Below are 19,919 nucleotides of genomic sequence, written 5' to 3'. Positions count from 1 at the left end.
ACTGGGTTCACCAGGGGGCTTGGCGAGTGAAACGGGGCTTCGCGGTTCCATGGGTTATAAACGTCGCTTGTCGCGAAGGGCTCGGTCGCGACAAGGAGAAGACCCCGCCGACCGCCGCCGCCGCCTCCTCTTCCTCCCCGGGCGGGCGGGCCGCGCCGCCACCGCCTCAGGGCGGGGAAAGGCCGAGGCCTCCCTCAGCGGCAAGACGCGCAACTGCGCAGGCGCGGCGGGGAAAACGCGCAGGCGCGGCGAGCGGCCGCCGCCTTCCGCCTTCCGGTGCGGGCCGCGTGCGGGGGCTTCCCGCCCCCGCCGCCCCGGCCCAGCGGTCGCCGCCGGGGCTGTGGGGGAGCGGCCCTTGGCCGCGGGGCCGCCCGTTACCTCAGCGGGGACCGGCCGGGGTGAGATCGGGGGTGGGGGGGCGCCTCCCCGCCCGGGCAGCCGGCGGCGGATCTCCAGCGCTCCGGAGGGGGCCTGGCCGGGGGGAGGGTGGGGTGTCTCGGGGTGCCTTCACCTCCGCCCGCGGGGAAGCGCTGTCTCGTCGAGACGCCGGTGTCACGCCCAGAGCCAGCGTAGCGGGTATGAAATGAGTTTTTTTGTGTGGTTTTTTTTTTGTTTTGTTTCCCCTGTGTTTTCTTACTGTCCGACCCTGTTTTAAGCATTTATTTTATCCCCCCCCCCCCGTTAATTTATTTATTCCGCGTGGTTCCTGTATTTTCTCCCAGCCTAGAGCTGCACAGCTGTTCCCGGTTGTGCTGGAGGGGAACAGGGCCCTTGGCCCAGTCCTCGCTGCACATTCAACCTGAGAGAAAGCCTGCCTTAGACCTGCGATTCGGTTTTGCACGTTAAAACGGCTTTCGGGCTTTAGATGTCGTTTTTCGTGGTGTGTAGCTCTACTGACAACAGCCTCTGCAGGCGGGAAGCAAAGTGAAATGGGTCACCTGTACTTTCCAGCCTGCCTGTACCGGGGCACACATGGTACACGCCGTTTGGAAAAGCATTGCTCTGCTGGCGTGACTCGTGCTGCAGTTGAACAGTACATTAACACTGTAATATCTTACATATCTCACGGCCCGATTCTGTAGCTTGCGTTTAAACGATGGCTGGATCGAACGCGGCTTCTCGGTCGTTCCTCAGCTGGGGGTTTGGAATTTTCGGTTGTTCAGGGTTGTGCTGCCGTTGTTCAGGAGCCGGGAGAGGGTGAAGAAATGGACTCTCTGGATCACATGCTGACGGACCCCCTGGAGCTGGGACCCTGCGGGGAAGGAAATGGCACACGCATCATGGAGGACTGCATGCTGGGTACCACCAGGGTTAGCCTGCCCGAGGACCTTCTGGAGGACGTGAGTAGTGCGAAGATACTTTACCTTTCCGGAGCCTTGATAAACAGTACATTTAACTCCCTTTGTAGGGCTTACAGAGCAAACTGAAAAGAGGGGAAATGTTCCTGACTGTCCTGGAAGAGGTGTCAAAAAAGGGCTTTGATTAATTTCAGGAGAACTTATTTTAAAACTATTCTGTTACATTCTTTTTTTAGATAACGATCCCTCTTATTTTAAGAACGCTTTTGAGAAAGTTTTGTTTGTACAAGTTTTGAATTTATTTTCTTGTTGCCAGTAGTATCGTTAATTTTCTCCCCTTTCCTCTTCACGCTCTATTGTTTTCTGCATTTGGGGAGATGCTGTCTTGTGACGTGTGTTGTTTAACCACAGAAAGCCTTAAGGGCTAGAAAATTCTCAAGGACGCGGATGCATTTTCTTCGCTATCGTTTTTCGCTTTCTTTAGCCTGAGATCTTCTTTGAAGTCGTCAGCTTGTCTACCTGGCAAGAGGTGCTGACAGATGCGCAGCAAGACCACCTAAAAAAATTCCTGCCTCACTTTCACGAAAACAACCGAGAGCATCAGAACAAACTCATCTCTGCGTTGTTCAGTGGTGAAAACTTCCGTTTTGGAAATCCGCTGCACATCGCCCAGAAACTCTTCCGGGGTCAGTGAGCGTAATAAACTTTTGTGTGTTTTGGGGGTTAAGTTCTCAACTAGCAGTTGACAAAAACTGAAGTACCTCTTTCTTACAGATGGACACTTTAATCCTGAAGTTGTGAAATACCGGCAGCTCTGTTTTAAGTCCCAATACAAACGCTACCTGAGCTCTCAGCAGCAGTACTTCTACCGACTGCTCAGCATCCTCGCTTCCCGCAATGTGAGTGGCCTCGGGGCGCAGTCATCGCTTTCTTGTGTTCTGCGATGAATAGGTTGTCTTTACAACAAAGCGTCTTGGTATTTGTGCATTCGCAATTCTCGGAGGTCTGTCCTCCGATGAATGCTGCGTTTCTGGTTTTCCAGTGGCCCTTATAATATGAGAACATCAGAAACATTGTTATGTTTGCAAATTTCAGGTTTTGAAACTCTCATAGCTCTCGCTTGTGTATAGTGTCTTTTTTCCATGCCCACCTTGTCCCCCGCTTCCTGCATTTGCCCCTTTACACCTTACTGTCCTATTAACAAGTCATTCTGCCTTCATTTTCTACCCTTTCTATCATTCTGAGACAAGTAAGGTTGCTAAATAGGTAGTTGTATGAATTCCCCAGCTTCGTTGGGGACTGGTATAGAATAGATCCAGAACTCTGATTCTGATGCCTGTAAATCCCTGATGAAGTCTTCCTCTGTGGACACTGTTGTCAGGTAATTGCTGCCAACTGAAATGTGTTCATTGCAAATACTTGCTTGCTTATCGTTTCATTACGCTTAGACGTTGAAACATATGGGACGTATGGATGAAGATGAAAGTCTGTCTTTATAAAAAGCCCCACAGTGATACGGGAAAAAGAATACAGAAGTGTGTAGGAAGTTATTTCCTCTGTAGCCATAAGAGGTACAATGTTTTCTTCAAAAGAGACAGTATTCCACGTCTGTGTTACGTATTTGGCATGGAAACTGCACAAGTGGATCTCAGGCCAATGGTTAGGTTCTTCTCAACCGTCCGCATGAAATGACAGCGAGGTATTATTGTGTGTGCAGATGAAGGTGCAGAAATTTTGCCTTCCTTTTTTCCCCCTTTAAATGGTGGTCTAAAACGCTGGTTTTGAAATCTTGTATGTGGCAGATACTGATACTTTGTAAGGGTTACCTTATAAAGAACTGAGGTGCTTACCGCCCCAACTCCATGTGTTAAACTTGCTGAAAGTACGTGAGTTGAGCTTTTATCCGTTCTAGCTTACAGCGCCGTGGCTGAGATAGCTAATGTGGCACGTATCTCATCTTCCAGCACTTGCTGGATTTAGCTAGGAAAGGAGGCCCTGACATGACCCTAAGGAGAAAGCACTTCTCGCCGACGTATGACACGGAAGAACGAGACAGGCGGACACATCGGCGCTACTTGAAGATTCTGAGGGAAGTGAAAGAGGAGTGTGGAGATACTACCTTGTCTTCTGATGAAGAAGGTAATGCCCTGGACTGAACTAAAGATTTGAGGTGTGAATGGAGAAGGACAAATTTTTGATGTGGGGACAGTGTCTTGGATAAAAGAATGGAAACTGGACTCCAGTTTTAGTGGCTGGGATCTAATGAGCACGGGGTAATAGAATTACGTAGATTGGTGCTAGGTCTTGCAGAAATAAATTTATTTCTCTGTTTATTTTAGATCTAAGCTCCTGGCCTCCAAGTTCTCCAGCACGTTGTCCAAGTCCACCAGTTCCCCTGAGAGTGATCCCCACATTGTCAACGCTGGACATGAAAACAGCAGGTGAGAGCCAGACTGGGGGTCGATACGGATTTAGGGCTGAGAATTACTTTGAGACCTTGCAAGAAATCAGTTTGCAAATCTGTTGTTCGATGGGAAATCTTGTAATGCTTCATTTTTGCAGTCTCCAAAACAGTTGGCTCTTCTCCCAGTTTATTTAATCTTTTTCTCCTTGGAAGGCTAATATTTTGACACAAGGGTCTACAGTTTGTGCGATACTACTGATTTCTCTGTTATATTTTGCCTTTAATGGTTGAAGCATTAGCATAGTCCAGTTCGAAATATTTTGGTGTATGTGCCGAGGGAATCCCTCCTAAGGTTACTGTAACCAAGTCTGCAAACCCTTCGTGCAGCGTGGCTGGTTCTCACTTCTTTTCGCTTCCATACTTGCATTAGCAATGAAACCTGAAGACCCAAGGAAGAAAGTATTGAAATAAATTGGTTGATTAAAGAATGAAATTCAAATAAGGAAAATTTAGTTACTGAAATTTGGAGGTTGTTGAAAGTGGGAATGGATAGAAAATGGCATTCTAAGAAGTCTGTAAAGTAACCATAACGGAAAACTGTGCGAATAATCTCTGAATGTTTTTTTGCTGCAGACAAGATAGAACTTGGGGAAAGTGATTTGAAGATGATGTTGAAGAAGCACCATGAGAAACGAAAACGTCAACCTGTAAGATGTCAAGAAGTCTGGGGGGTGGGACTACGTTTTATCTATTAGTCTTTTATCTGTTAGCTGTAAAGGTCAGGGTGCTTCTGGGTGACAAAATGATTGCTACTTCTTTTGTGTGCAACCACCCTTCAGCCCTTGATTGTAACCGGTATTTAATTGTCAGCGTCTATATGCAACTCCTGTTTATGCTTACCTGTTCAGAAGGATTTTGTAATTTTAGTGGTGTGTTTTGGAGAGACAAAGTTGTGGATTTCAGCGTTAGAGGACTTCCCGACTTTTATTGCAGTAAATAACTTTATAAGCTGATCCGGGATGAGTTTGGGGCATTTCAGTGCTTGGGTTGTCTTCTGTACCCTTGTCGCTTTCTTAACACTTTGTCCTTTCCCGATTTTAATTTCTGTCCCGTTGTCCTGTGTAGGACCACCCCGATCTAGTGACGACAGACCTGACTCTTGAGGACATTATGACTCGAGTAAACGCTGGCAGGAAAGGTTCCTTAGCAGGTCAGTGGCTTGGACACGGTACTTGTGCGCTGCGTGAATATAGGGTATCCTGTGTGTGTGAAAAGGTAAGGAGGAGGGTGGTCTCGATAGATGGTTGTATCCTTTCGCTCTTCACATAGCTGGCTAACCGCTCTGGGGTTCTGAGTTGTTCCGTTTCAGTTGCTCGCAGACAACTCCAGTTTCCACTGAAGATGCTTCCAACTAGTTGATGAAAGTTAATTTGTATCTCTGCTCTAAGCAGTTACCTTTGCCTTTCTAATTTCATATATGTTGGTTTAAAAACTAGAGGTTTTCTATTAAAACAGAGTGCATTGAGGGGAAAAATAGAGAGTCATGGAAATGACTGGGAGGATGGAATGACCTGGTGGTGAATGAGTGCACACTACCCACGTTTCTGAATATATGTTTATAGTTTGTGATTCTCAATGAAATATGGTAAGAAATGTTTCTCATTATTCTTCTTGCCTTTCACCATATCTAAAGCCTTATTCGACCTTGCAACCCTCAAGAAAAAGGTGAAGGAAAAGGAAGATAAGAAGAAAAAAAAGCTGAAGATGATTAAATCCGAGGTGGAAGATTTGGCTGACTCTCTTAGCAATGCAGATGGAATCCCACCAATGTCTCAGGATCCTTCCCCCATCCCTCTGTCTTCTGTCAAAGAGGAGTAAGTGCTTCAAAGGGCCCTGAACGCTTTGCACGGGTGGAGAGAGCAACAGATGTTGCAGCTCAGATTTTTGTGGGACTTTTGCAGGCTTTGTATTTGTGCAGCTTGGCATGTGTGAAATGTGTGGTGTTCGTCTTTATATATGAAGATCAATGTGTACTCGGGGAACTTATTCTGTTTGTGTTCTCTTTCATTTGAAGACCTCTTGAAGAGATGAAGCCATGCCTTGGAATAAATGAAATAGCTTCCAGCTTCTTCTTCCTTCTTTTGGAGATACTGTTTCTGGAAGGACCGGCTACTCTGTCTGTGGTAGGGAACCACCCACTTACTAGGAATCGCTGCAGAAAGCAAAATTAGGGGATGGAGGGTTTTATAGCTATGTAATAGTGATTTTTCTCCAGAGTTGTCCTGCTGTAAATTATATTAAGATGTAGAGTATGTATTAAAAAAATGAAACCCTTTGGGAGTGCATACCACATTCTGTTTTTAACATGTTTCGTAAATATAGTCAGTTGAATCCATAAGTCTGTCCATACCCGTTCTTTAGATGATGGTTAGATGTATGCTGTATATTAAGGCCAGAGGTGTTGGGGAAGTTTTTTCCCCTTTTTGGTGTCTGTTGTCTGAAATACCATCTTATGGTTACTTGAAGAAGTCAGGTAGTTCTTTTCATACATATAAAGCCTTTTTTTCCTCTGGATATGTTTAGCTGTTTTGTTTTCTTCTTTATTAAAACAGTCACAGTTTAAAGCACAAGGTCTTTAATAGAACGGGTTTTTTTCCTCTTCAGCTTGAAGATAAAGTTCTAGATTGGCAATCTTCTCCTGCCAGTGCACTAAATAACTGGTTCTCCTTTGCCCCTAACTGGTCTGAACTGGTTTTACCCGCCTTGCAGTACTTGACAGGTGACAGCAGAGGTAAGAATGGCTGTTGAAAATACTACTGGTGTTGGGACCTCAGTTCTAATCAGTGCTGGTTTATATTATTGCTCAAATCAACTTTTAATTTATCACTAGAGTAAATCATTGTATTGTTGGCAGCGTTTCTATTACAGGCTTTCTGGCTTACATTTCTTGATTGTGGTAGACTTGTTTTGCATGTGGATAGTAGATAAGACCCAGCTTGATTCCCAAGTACGTGCAAATGTGTGCAAAAGACAGGCAGTTTCTCCTGTTTAGATAATGCGCTTCAGGTGGGATGTTTGAAGCAGGAAGAAATTAGTCTCTTCCTGGTGCGAAGACGTTGTGGTTGTCTTTGGAGATAATAAAGAATAAACTAAATGATGCCCTGAGCATGGAAACATGAAGTTGGCCCAGCTTTGACCTGGGGCTTAGACCAGCTAAGCTTCAAACGTTCCTTTCAAACTAGATTATTCTGTGGTTCTCAGTTGCTTAGTGGGAAGTTTTAAAGGGAGAGACAGTATAGATTGTAGTGGCCTTTGCAACATGGATACTTAATGTTCTCCATAGTGCTGGTGAATGCTGTAAATCCCGAGTTCGCTCCCCATGAGCGCAGGAATAGTCACCGTACAGTAGCAGTTCCTGCTGCCTCACAGCATGAACAGGATCTCATCTGACAGCCTGTAGATGAAAGCCTCATTATCCTGTTCTGTTCTTGTCTTGTGCTTGCACTGTTCCTCTGAGATGCTTACCTTCCCTTTGGGCAAGTATAAATTTAGAGATGTGCTTACATAATCACTTAAAATGCTTTATCTGTCATTATGAGTCTAACTCAACAGCTTGCATTACAACAGTAGGATTTTGGGGGTTGGAGGATTGTATGATGTCTCTGACATGCACATTTTTCATTGTAGATGTTCCTTCCAGCTTCTCACCTTTTGTTGAATTCAAGGAAAAAACTCAGCAGTGGAAATTACTGGGTGAGTATCTTGTGCTCTTCTATGATTTCTACTATAGTAAAGGTTCGTTGTTTTCTCCAGGACTTCACTTTTCAGTTTGCTGCAGCCCAGAGAGAAAGACAAGCAGAGATGTTAATTTGTTGGTTAGGCCTTTTCTTTTAGCTGAGTGAAGATGTGTTTTACATTCTAGGTTTTCACAAGACATTCAGTACCAGCGGCAGACAGAGAATAAGTGAGCGAAGGCACTGGGCTTTATTTCTCTGTGTTGCTGTCCTAACCATCTTTATGTCACCCTTCAAATCTGTCTGAACACCTTCATATTTTCCCTTCTGTAGAGCATACCTTCTGATTATTCAGAGTAATTATTAATTATTACAATTATGAATGAATTAAGCTTCTCTGTGGAGCAAAGCGATACAGTTCTCATTTTCAAAAGTGGGAACCAAAGAACAAATTAATAATAAATGTGCCCAGGCTCATACTGAGTGAATGACAGTATGTGTTTATGTTCGTTCCTTTAGCTGCTAGGCAGAATTTTCTGTTCTTAACTATAGTGATTCTAGCGATGATATTTGCAGGCTTAAACTGGCAGAGATTTGGAGTCAGGAGGCTATTCCTCTGGTCCCTTTCACAGTCTTTGGTGGAAGTTATGTAGGCACGTGTTTCTGCTCGTGGACTCAGTGACTGGGATTACTTTGGAGAGTGGGAACCATCTGCAAGTATCAGGCGGCTGTCTCTCAAACAGTGTCTTGCCCGCTGTGCCAGGAGTTGAAGCACCATCCTTTGTACCAGTGTAGGAGAATAACTAGGTTTTAGCACTTTCCTAAGTCTGGATGTGTTCGAGTATTGAAATTGGAGCATCTGTGAAGTGTGGAAGATGCCTTGTGACTGGTGATGCTTAGCAGGGGGGAAGGGAGTAGGAGATGACTGGGAAGTACAAGCAGCCGGCTTCATAACAAATAAAGGACTTCTCTTTGTTATTTTTCCTGATTTCTTGGACTAGGTTCTTGCCAAGATCATGAGAAGGAGTTGGCAGCACTGTTTCAGCTCTGGTTGGAGACCAAAGACCAGACTTTTTTCAAAGTGAGTCAGAAAAAAATCACCTTCTAGCAGCACAGAACCTGACTGAGTTATATCCAACGCTGACATTTCTCTGTTTTTCGATAGGAAAACGAAGACAGCTCAGATGCCACAACACCAATTCCCAGAGTGTAAGTATATAATACTGCTTGAAAGCTTTTGCAGTGCATGCTAAAGCTATGAAGTTTGGTCCTTGCGCCTCGGGATCTGAATGGCTGGTTGCTTAAAATAAAAAGATTTTACACCATGGGGCAGGAGGGAACTTGATAGTCTGATTATATAAATGCAGTAACTAGACTTCACAAAGCGAACTGATTTTTCTCCAAGTTCACATCTATTATCAGAGCAAACCTGTAATCTAACTTACGTCCTGATAACTAGGTTATTTACAGTCCTAGCTTACCTTCAGGTAGTGCATAGAGCATATTTTAAGATTTCTGCGGGACTTATTTATATTATCAAATGCTTTCAGAATTTGTTCCGAAGAATTTGCAGAGAGGGTGAGGTGACTAATCCTTTGGGATGTTCTTTGGGACTGTTGTGGGCTCCTTGTTGCTCAGAACTGATGGTGACCTTTGTTTCAGAAGGACTGACTATGTAGTCCGACCTAGCACCGGAGAGGAGAAACGTGTGTTTCAGGAGCAGGTAAGAAGAGGATCTTCTTAATTTTAAACGCACGTGTTGAAACAGTTGGCCACTAAAATGAGAGCATTTGTATGGGATGGCAGTTTTATACTCTACACAAACTCTGTTAATGTAAAAAATGAGTATGTTTCTTCTGCCTTGAGGTAGGTATCTTGGCCTTACATAAAACTTGCTAACAATATAGCCTAGCTGCTTACTTCAAAAGCACCTGTATTTCCAGTGGGTATTGGGCAAAATTAATTGAAATTGGTAGTGCCAACCTTTTTATCTCCTCTGCCATCCCCCAGCATGTGAGGATGACTTGTCTCTATATTTTTGGGGTGTGTATGAGTACAAGCAAAAGACAAGTGTCAATAAGTGCACCCATACGCTTAGTTATCTTGTCTGTAGTTGATGCAAGTGTGTATTATAGGGTAAACACGTGGTGACGATTCTTCTCCCTGGGTGCACGTGCTGTGTGCGTGGTAGAATATCCAGGTTAAATTTTGGAAATCTCTCTTTCGCCAGATTAGAGGAGGAAGAAGGGGCTTGTTGTTGCTGGGGGAAGGGGTGTTTGCTGGGCCGAAGGTGTATCTCTGGCACCTCTGTGGTCTGTGCGGCTGCTTAACCATGAAGCTCATGTATTGCACGTGCACACGTTCGTTAGGTGGTGCTTTGTATTCTGCTTGAAGTAGTTCGTGCTTGTCTTGATCCAAAACAAGTTGTTTATACAGCAGTATTTGAGCCTTTAATTTAAAAAAAACCTTCTCTGGAGAATGATAATAACTTATATTATAATATAAACGTAGCAATAGCTTTAAGACTTTGCGCTATATGTTTCCTGCTAAATTTAGTCCTCTTTGTTTCCAAATACAGGAACGTTACCGTTACAGCCAGCCCCACAAAGCTTTCACTTTCCGTATGCATGGCTTTGAGTCAGTTGTTGGTCCTGTGAAGGGGGTGTTTGACAAGGAAACCTCATTAAACAAAGCCCGAGAACATTCTCTCCTGCGCTCAGACAGACCAGCATATGTCACCATCTTGTCCCTTGGTAAGGTGATGGCCAAAAAATTTTTTTTAAAAAAGAAAAGGGCTCCCCTGACCCCCCAGACAATGACTTCAGGCATCTACATTATAAAGGGAAAAGGTGGGCAGACTGGGATGACATAAGCGAAGAAGAAATAAATTCTATATGGAATAGAGGTGATGAAATGCTGGGAGCAGGAATAACTAGAAAAGAAGGCATCTGTGTGTTGCTGTTGATCTGAGAGAAGATGGGCAATAGAGAGGAGGGTCCATGGGGCTGGCTGAAGCTGAGGCTCAGATAACTGGAAAACAGAGAGTGGTGGTTTCAGTATGCTGTTGTGAAGTCGGGGCATTGCAAAGTCATTCTGGGGTTCAGTGCTGTTCACCAAGTTCATCACTCCTAGCACAAAGCCGGCACAGTTGAGGTACTTTAAAATGGTCCTTTATAATCTCTGCTCGTATCTCTGAGGGATCATGGGGGCTAGATTTTAGCAGGCAAGTAGGCACTATGAGAGCGGGGCTAAGAGAACAATACCGAAATGTATCTGCTGAAGTACGTGACTACAGCTACCTAGTTACGGCTGGAAGTTTAAGCTCTGATTTTGTGTTTCAGTTCGTGATGCTGCTGCTCGCCTTCCTAATGGAGAAGGAACTCGTGCTGAAATCTGTGAGCTGCTTAAAGATTCCCAGTTCCTAGCTCCCGATGTCACAAGTGCTCAAGTAAGTTGGATGTCATGTCTGGCCTCACACAGACTCTCCTAAAAATACGCTGCGCAGACCCGGGCGGTATTCAGTGGCTAAGGCCCAATAATTTTTATGCTGCTTTGATTAGCAAAAGGGAGCTATGTACCCCTCTGGTGAGCTGCTGCAAATCTGCACCCAACTCTGGATGATGAGAAAACAGCTAGAAAAGCCACAGAATTAACGCTGTGTTACATAGCTGCTCACATTTTAGATTCAAAAACAGGCAATTTTCAGAGCTTTCAGCTTTGGTGGAAGCTCCATTTAATCCAAGGTGGCAAACAGCATCCTGTGCTGCAACATCTGCTCTCAGGCAGTTCTTACTCAAATGAAGATTGCTTAGCAGCTTACTCGGGTTTTATGCCAAATAGGATTACTTTTCTATTCAAGATCTTTGGCTGGCTGAACCGGGGACATCTTGTAATTGCGTGAATTCTGAACTTTCAGGTTAATACTGTTGTTAGTGGTGCTTTGGATCGATTACATTATGAGAAAGATCCCTGTGTGAAATATGATATTGGACGCAAGTTGTGGATCTACCTGCACCGGGACAGGAGTGAGGAAGAGTTTGGTAAGCCTGGCTTGCTGATATCTTAAGAATTGAAAATGTTTATAAATCTCTTGAGCTTCTTCAGTCCAGCTGGATAATGAGCATTAATTTGTCAGTCTAGCTTTTGCTAATGTTAGCCCATCAGCACTTAAATCCAGTCTTGGAGAGCAGTGTGTCAGTTTGAAGTATTTGTTTGAAAAATAGCATCCTGTGTACAAGAACTGCAGATGTACGTGTACCTTGACAACTTCTTATATGGCTTTGTTTCAGCCTTTTTGGCTAATCTTACTTGGGGTTTTTTTTGCAATATTACATGACTATGTGTGTTTGATTTCTTGTCTGAAGGTGAACTTACAGTTCTTGGTTGGCCTCTTTCTTAACTTGCGTTTGCTCGTGTTCAGGAACTCTAACTATTAATTTGTATTTGCAGAACGGATTCACCAGGCTCAAGCTGCTGCAGCAAAGGCCAAGAAAGCTCTTCAGCAGAAGCCAAAACCTCCGGCTAAAATGGTAAATTTCTTTGCACAGATTTGCACAGATGCTTTTGGGATTGGGAAGGAGATACGGGCCTAATTTAATCCATAAACTCTGCATCCATAGTGGCTGATGAAAATTACCACGCCTTTGAGTTATCAGTTCATTTTGTATGTGAATGTCAGTGTTGGTCTAGCCACGAGTGCACAGAATGAAGAGGGAAAGAGGGAACTTTTGCTCCTCCCAGCGTCCACTGTTATCCTTGTTGATCTCGGCAGAAAGGTCAATGGAATTCATTTGTGCTCCCTATCTTAGGGACGGTCTTTCAGATCTAGTTTTGAGGTTAATCTGTAGCAGAGTGTGCGGAACATGTCTGCTGCTCTCCCCCTGACTGTGCTGAAGCTGTCAGGGTTTGGATGTCTTTGTTGTTGTTATTGATATCAAATATCTCTGAAGTAGTTGCTGTTGGCAGATTCACCAAGGTGGAAATCTGCACGTTATGAATGTTTGTCACAGCTGAGATGCACTTTCCCCTGAGAGCAGGAGCAGCCGAACGCACCAGCCCACTTGTGGCTGCGGTTGAGGAAGGCAGTCAGTCACCTGTGATTGCAGGATTTAGCACCGGGGCGTCATTCATAACCATACAGAACTCAGCTTAAAGTGGTCAGCCCACTCTCTAGAGTGCAGCAATCAAACCCAGTTTTTGTGAAGGCCTTCATGCTTGACGTGGTTTCTTTGCAGAAGTCTAGTAGCAAGGAGAGTTCCGTGAAAGCGCTCCCCAGCAGCACGTCAGAGCCCAGTCAGCTGAGCCTTAGTGACTCCAGCATGCCACCAACTCCTGTGACTCCCGTGACACCAACTGCACCAGCATTACCAGCAACGCCTATTTCACCCCCACCAGTGTCTGTGGTTAGCAAGAGTGTATCTAGTGCCGGATCGGAGCCAGCAAAACCCAGCCAAAGGTACTACTTCTGTCTCGTACATCGCTTGCGAACGTTACTGGTTCTTTTCAGTCATTTCCTACATCTTTGCTGACCTACTGGCTTTATCTTTTCTGTAGTGTTCTTCTGGTATCATCCCCTACCATGCCACAGCTCGGGACATTGCTTTCCACAGCCCAGAGTTCACAGACACCGCCTGGGCCGCAGCCACCTCCCACCCGGGTGGTAAGTCATACCACCTCCTCAGGACTGCCGCAGGTCCGGGTGGTCACTGCCCAGTCCAGCCTCCCAGCTGTGTCTCAGCAAGCCCCGGTGGTAACCCAGCAGCAGCAACCTACGTCAGTGCCTCAGATCCGCGTTCCGGCTACGGCCACGCAAACCAAAGTGCTCCCTCAGGTGAGTTTGGCTGCATGGAAATGGTGGGGTAGCTCCGACTTCTCATCTGACGACTTCTTCTAGTATTTCGGTATGGTGCACAGGGATTACTTGCTCACTTGGAGCGTGCAGTAACTGCAGGGCAGGAGCATAGAAACAGTTGTGCCTAAACAATACTGTTCAGTGCTCCTTTTTTCACCTCGTTGCCCATTTATGTGGCACCACGAAATTGTACATTACAGGAAAAAGTCCATAGAACTTGGAAGCTATAAGGCACGAGACAAAAAGAGTAAATTATTAGTCTGTTAGTATTGTGTTAGCCTGCTCATAGGCTGCCTCTGTGTCTTGCTGTAGGCTGTGATGACTCTGCCGGTAAAAGCTCAAACCAGCCCAGTGCAGGTGCAAAGACCAGGAAGCTCCGTGACAGGACAGACAGGCATCACTGTGACAGGACTGTCTGCAGCGCCCAGTCCTGCTGTAAAGCCAGTAACCAGCTCTCCGGGCAGTTCTGCTACAAGCACCTCCTCTACCACTGTCATCCAGAACGTAGCTGGCCAGAATATCATCAAGCAGGTGAGAGAAAGAGACAAGGAATTGGGCTCCATGACCCAGTCGTTTCCTGTTTGGTGTGACAGACGTGATACGCAGATGTGAAGAGAGAGTGAAAACTGTAGCGAGCCGTATTGCTGTATGAGTTATTGACCATACAGATTCAGGCAGTTGCTGGTTTGGCGTATTTGAGCCCCATTTTCACGTACAGGTAAAAGACGCGTTAGTCCAAGGTTAACCGTCTTCAGATGTTGATCTCTTTTTCATTCAGCTTGTTTGAAAAAGCAGCTATGAAACAGGATTTCATATTTTATATGGTTTTGGGAAAGCCATCTGATACGCAACCAAAACTGTTTTCAATAGTGTACTGAGTGCTAGCGTCGCGCCACTTCAGTTCTGATGGGAGCAAACATCCTGTTGGGAAGTTTTACTTTGACTGTGCCTTGGACTGTGTCCTGGTCTGATACAGCCGTTTCTCTGATCTCTTCCAGGTGGCTATTACAGGACAACTTGGCATGAAGACCCAGCCTGGAAGTGGCATCCCGCTCACAGCGACCAATTTTCGGATCCAAGGAAAGGATGTGTTGCGCCTTCCCCCGTCCTCTATCACCACAGATGCGAAGGGACAGACTGTGCTGCGTATCACCCCGGACATGATGGCCACCCTGGCCAAATCTCAAGTCACTACTGTCAAACTGACTCAGGACCTCTTCACAGCAGCTGCGGGAAGCAGTGCTAGTGGGAAAGGCATCTCTGCAACTTTGCACGTGACATCCAATCCTGTCCAGACTGCTGAGTCTCCAGCCAAGACTAGCACGGCCACTTCTGCTTCTTCCAGCCCAGCTGGAAGCACAGTGGTTAAAGTGACTCCTGACTTAAAGACTGCAGAGCCGACAAGCTCTGCTTTCCGACTGATGCCTGCTCTGGGCATGACGGTGGCAGATCAGAAGAGCAAAGCCGTGACTACGGTGGCATCCACTGAGGCCAAGCCGGCTGCTACTATAAGAATCGTGCAGGGGCTGGGGGTGATGCCGCCCAAAGCTGGGCAGACCATTACGGTAGCCACTCATGCTAAGCAAGTGCCCTCTTCCTCAGCAGTGAGCGTGGCCGGCACAGTCCATACCTCAGCTGTCTCTTTACCAACCATGAGCGCCACAGTGTCGAAAGCAGTTGCTGTGGCCTCGGGAGCTGCTGGGACTCCCATAACTATAGGCACAGGAGCCACTGCTGTGCGGCAGGTACCCGTCAGCACCACAGTAGTATCTACATCCCAGGCAGTAAGTAATGCTAACCTTTTTCGGGAGGTGGGTGAGAAAGGGGAATGCTGAAATATACTGATGGTTTATGTCTGAAAACTTCTCTTTACATCCACAAAGGCTCAAGTTAAGTACTGTAGAATGTGGGTCTGCAACTAATTTCATGGTGTTGGAATTGTAGCTAAATGCTGAATGACCAGAAAACAGTCAGATATGTCTTCCCTTACCTCCTCTTGCGAGCGAATGAAATAAACTTTGCTTGTCTAAAGTCCTACCTCGTGCAGCTCAGCGTCTTGCCCCACACCTCTGAAAAATTATTTCCCTTGGAGTGGTGTCAGAACTAGAAGTGCTTGTTAACTTGTGTTAACTTTTTTACCGATTTCCCCCTTTAATGCAATTTTAATGCCCAAAGCTGAAGGCACCATAAACTGTATCATGAAAGTTGCGTAAGCTAATTGACATTACGATAGTTTCCTAAGGGTAAAAATCATGGACGGATACAGTGATCCTTCCCAGAGAAATACTGTGGTGCAAAGATGGTGCGGGTTTTGAGGGCTCAGGCGGCTGTGAAGTGAATGAGATGGAGGTGAATTTTAATGAGCTTGAAATGGAGCACAGATTTCATCAGGAAAGCTGCTGGTGGTTTCTACTCCCAGGACTCCTAAAAAGCGAGCTGAGTGGTAATTGCATGTTGTCGAGCAGTTTCTCTGCTGAGCTCCCTGCGGCTCCTCATGTGTTCTTCAACTTCTCTAGGGTAAACTACCAGCACGAATAACAGTGCCTCTGTCAGTGATCAGCCAGCCAGTGAAAGGCAAGAGTGTGGTGACTGCCCCCATCATCAAGGGCAACCTCGGGGCCAAGTGAGTACTTTGCGTCTGGTAGTTTTGCTTTAGAAATAGGCCGAGGAAGGTCTGTGTTCAGTAGGTTCCTGGGGAGCTAGCAAGCAGAGGGTGGAATAGACTTGCAGGCCGTTAATAGGTCCATTAGCTGCAAGAAACTGCATGAATATGGTGTCTGGCAATGAGAATATAGTCTTTGTTTAGGTGCCCTGAGATGTAGGTTCTGGCAAATACACTGAAGAAAAAATGTTCTTTGCCTTGTAACGAGCTATTCTGTGTGTTTGAGCAAGAATTAACCTGGTGACATACCTAAAAATATATGTAATCTGAAACCATCTCTCCATTTAAAGAAACTAGGGAAGTGTTAACTGCCTGGGTGAAAATTCCTCTGGCATTCAGATATCAAAGTCTTTTTGTTTATTCTTCCATGAATTCTGGTAGTGTCTCCCTTAGTTAATGTTTCAAGGCAGAACACTGCGCGCTTGGCTATTTTCTGCATTCCTTGAGAAGTGTTCAGGTCTGATCAGACTAACCCAGTCATGTGCACGGTCCAGAATTAGAGGGTTTAATTGGTGTGATAAAGTAATTATCGTAGTGAAAAATGTTGACATAAACTTGTCACTTGTGTATTTGCTGGTTTTGTGGGGGGAAGAACCCCACTACTTAAAATCATTAGTAAATTAGATAAGTAACTGTAATCTCCTAGCAACCGAAGAACAGTTTCTGAGACTGAAGGACCTAGCCTGCTGTGCTGTTTACTAACCTTTCAACAATTCTCTTTCCATAGCATCAGTGGATTAGGAAGAAATATCATCCTGACTACGATGCCAGCAGGGACAAAACTGATCGCTGGGAACAAGCCAGTGAGTTTTCTGACTGCACAGCAACTACAGCAGCTGCAGCAGCAAGGCCAGGCCACGCAGGTAACGGCACCTAGGATGATAATATTATTTGCTTTTTTTTTATGACTTAACATCACCGCAAAGACTTTACACTTGATACATGGGGTTCCATAAAAAGTAGAGGTACACAGCTTGGCTGTAGTGTCTGCATTAAGCACATGCAGTACATCATCTCCTGTACCTGCCCTCCATCCAGATACGGTTTTTTAATGTTTTTGAAGCACTGACAGTATAATGAATGCAAACCCAAAAATCCTGTCAGGAGGTGTGCCCAACTGCTTGAAGTATTGTTTCTATACACTTGGCTTTTCTGGTAGTGCTTTGTACTTTGGCTTCTGGAGATCACCTTTTCTTGAAGAAGTCACATCGCTTCTTTGCATATCCATCTTTCTGTCTGGAAAGTTAGTGTTCTGTAATTCCGAATAATTAATCTTTATTGAAAGCTGCTAGTAACAAGTCTGTAGAAGTGAAGTATTCAGTGGATCCAAGTCCTTCTTCTGAAAACTTGTAAAAGCAGCTGACATGTAGGTTTTTATTCAAATTAGTTTCTACTTCTTCCTCTCTAATCTTGAGATCTCTTGCCACCATCCCACGTGAACAGTGGACGGAGGGATCTTCTTGTGACAGATTCTGTTCTTGATGTGTTTTGGTGCTTGGTGTTGTTCATGTAACTGAATTTTTTGTTGGCAGCCGAAGCAGATAATTTACCAGCGCTTCAGAGTGCGATGCAAGTGCAACGTGTCACCAGGTTGTTCTTGACATGAGTTGAGTTTTTTTTTTCTTTCCATTTCAAACAGGTGCGAATTCAAACAGTACCGGCCTCCCATCTCCAGCAAGGCACAGTGTCTGGCTCTACTAAGGCAGTTTCCACTGTGGTTGTGACAACAGCTCCATCTCCAAAACAGACTCAAGATCAGCTATGAACACTGGTTTGGAAGTGGATCGCTTTCCAAGAACTTCCCTGAGTCCATGGTCATCCTCCATCCAACCACCCAAGACTACCTAACCACGGTCATGGCTAGAGACTGGACTGGATTCTGTCACGTTGCTTGCCTGGAGTCAGCATTGTGGTGTCTAGGTAGAAATTCCACAGCAAAAGATGCTGTACCTACACATGAAAATGTTTCAGTCCAGATGTGTAAAGCCAAGTTCTGTGGCATTGATCATTTCAGAAATGTCTTCCTTTTCTTTGTTCTCTTCCCATCTGAAGGGTTTTTTTGCGAATGTCGTTTCTGTGCATTTTGGGTTGTAGACAAAGCAAGTTGATCTTGGGTCTTCCTTAACCAGGGAGACTTGCTTGGAAGGGGTAATTCAGACGTTTCAGAGTCATGAAGAAGATGCCTCCTTTTGCTGGAGTCTAGCTATCACTGCTTTTATACAGGTGACTTAGGATGGTGGCTTGGGCACCGGAGTTTGTTTGTAACATAGCCTGGAAGTAGATCCCTAACACATTCAGTGTCCTATTTATAGACTTTTTAAATACCTCTCCCCTATCTCTGAGCTCAAACTTCTGTTGAACAGATACCACTTCCATGTCAAATTTCTGTCAAAGGCAGGATGAGAGTCAAGACGGTTTTTGCTGTAAAAAAAGCTAGTAACCATGGGGAAGAGTGAGAAGTGGAGGAGATACGGAAAGTCATGGTGTGAACAAGTCTGACAGCAAATGGGAATATACTGGAAAGGAAGAAGAAAGTGTTCACCAGAAGGATCCTCCTTTAGTTTTCCTCAACAAATAAACCTTTTAATCAGTCAAAAAAGACCGTAGCTTGTTTTAAAAGTTTGGAATAGGTTTTCAAATATACCCAAACTGTAGTCTCTTGGACTCAGAAGAAGTGTTTTAACCCATGATCCTGGCCTTTGGTTTTGTTTTTACCTTTGCAATTTTATCTCTCGATGTAAATTTGTTTGAATTTCGCACATACCGGAGATGAATTCGTGGCTGTTCTGACATGACCTTGAAGCTTTCTCGGAATGCGATCAGAAGACGTGTTGGACCAGGAGAAGAATAAAAGCGCAGAAAGCCTTACAAATCTCTCTGCCATCTCCTTTCGGTTTTGTACAGCTTGTTGTTTTGTGTACAATGATTGTCTAGCTTGCCAAGGGCTAATAGATTGTCCATCTTCTTTGTAAGGTGGTTCTTTTTAACCTGGTTTCTCTTGTAGTCTTTTTTTTTAAATACGTGGTTTGCTCCATACGTTATTGACTATAACCTATTTAAAGAACCAAGTCTTACAGCTCAGCGCTCTCCAGCGCTGGCTGAACTGCGTGGCTGGAGCTGTGTGTGTTGCTGTTGGGAACCACCGCGCCTGAGCGGAGCGGGCAGTTTTGCTGGGCTTCAGGCGGGGCGCGTCGGTCTTTCTGTACAATAGTTAACCTATTTCGGGGTGGGATGGAGGAAATTAAGTATTTCAGTATGAAAAAAGAAGTGGCTGGCTGCAAGTATTGAATAAGCAGGGCACATCAGTACACCATTTTAAAGCAAGCACTTGAATTATGGTTGATACGCCTCGGAAAGAGAATTTGGAGTGATACAGGTTTTCTGAGCAGCTGTCCTGCTTTGTCAATTTTTGTGCCTTTTTTTGTACATTTAACCGTTGACTAAGGAGACGGCAAAAAGGCTGTGGTTTGGGAGGGAGGCGAGGACATTCCTAAGTCCTTTCAGTTGTGAAGTTAAAATAAGAAATGAAAGAGACGACAAGCAACTTGCTGGTATTGCTTATGTGAAAGAGCCTCTAAATTCAAAACATAATCAAGATAATCCTGCTATGTTAGTTCTGTTCATAATTAATAAAGTTCTTCAGTGTCAAAACCTACAACCAAGTGCTGCAAGATGGTTACAGTGTGAAGCCCCTTACATTTCTGTGAATCCTCTTGCAAGTAACTCGGTGAATTTGTCACTGGACGCAGGACGCTCTGGCAGCATTAAGTTTTAACAAAACAAGAAACCTGCATCTCATCCCATGAGTTTAGTGTGTCTCGGATTGTTGCTGCTGCTTTTAAGAGCCTTGCTGTTCAGGTCATCACCATCCTGTCTTTGCTGAACTGGTTGTTGGCGTGTGAGCAACCTTTGAGTTGAGCAACCGTGTGAGCAAAATTCATTGCTGCTTCGCTTCGGCCCATTCTCTTTG

The 19,919-nt window shown here is 45.0% G+C and overlaps 1 protein-coding gene across 2 annotated transcripts; it reads left to right on the top strand.

Moving 5' to 3' along the window:
• Positions 1-521: 521 nt before the first annotated feature.
• On the top strand, positions 522-18,941 carry NFRKB (nuclear factor related to kappaB binding protein). Of its 2 annotated transcripts, none has more exons than XM_050910920.1 (26): positions 522-576; positions 1,185-1,340; positions 1,783-1,984; positions 2,073-2,197; positions 3,263-3,437; positions 3,638-3,739; positions 4,336-4,409; positions 4,828-4,912; positions 5,396-5,576; positions 5,777-5,885; positions 6,367-6,493; positions 7,390-7,455; positions 8,438-8,517; positions 8,602-8,645; positions 9,102-9,159; positions 10,015-10,189; positions 10,778-10,884; positions 11,353-11,476; positions 11,886-11,965; positions 12,671-12,891; positions 12,990-13,266; positions 13,600-13,818; positions 14,286-15,071; positions 15,804-15,910; positions 16,677-16,812; positions 17,589-18,941. In XM_050910920.1, the coding sequence occupies exons 2-26, from the start codon at positions 1,206-1,208 to the stop codon at positions 17,712-17,714; spliced, it is 3,921 nt and encodes a 1,306-aa protein (XP_050766877.1). In that variant the 5' UTR covers positions 522-576; positions 1,185-1,205; the 3' UTR covers positions 17,715-18,941. The 2 variants fall into 2 exon arrangements, with proteins under 2 accessions (XP_050766877.1, XP_050766875.1); XM_050910918.1 differs by having other exon boundaries at positions 9,099-9,159.
• The last annotated feature ends 978 nt before the right edge of the window (positions 18,942-19,919 follow it).

The sequence above is a fragment of the Gymnogyps californianus genome, chromosome 25 (assembly GCF_018139145.2).
Source record: "Gymnogyps californianus isolate 813 chromosome 25, ASM1813914v2, whole genome shotgun sequence".
Lineage (NCBI taxonomy): Eukaryota > Metazoa > Chordata > Aves > Accipitriformes > Cathartidae > Gymnogyps > Gymnogyps californianus.
Note: the sequence above shows the minus strand (reverse complement) of the source record. Positions and strands in the feature narration are given on the sequence as shown.

Bases quoted from the DNA above. Each gene is read 5' to 3' on its own strand.
- NFRKB (XM_050910918.1), top strand. From the start codon at position 1,206: ATGGACTCTCTGGATCACATGCTGACGGACCCCCTGGAGCTGGGACCC. The intron at 8,518-8,601 runs GTGAGTCAGAAA...GTTTTTCGATAG, and splicing joins AAGACCAGACTTTTTTCAAA to GAAAACGAAGACAGCTCAGA. The intron at 11,477-11,885 runs GTAAGCCTGGCT...TTGTATTTGCAG, and splicing joins CAGGAGTGAGGAAGAGTTTG to AACGGATTCACCAGGCTCAA.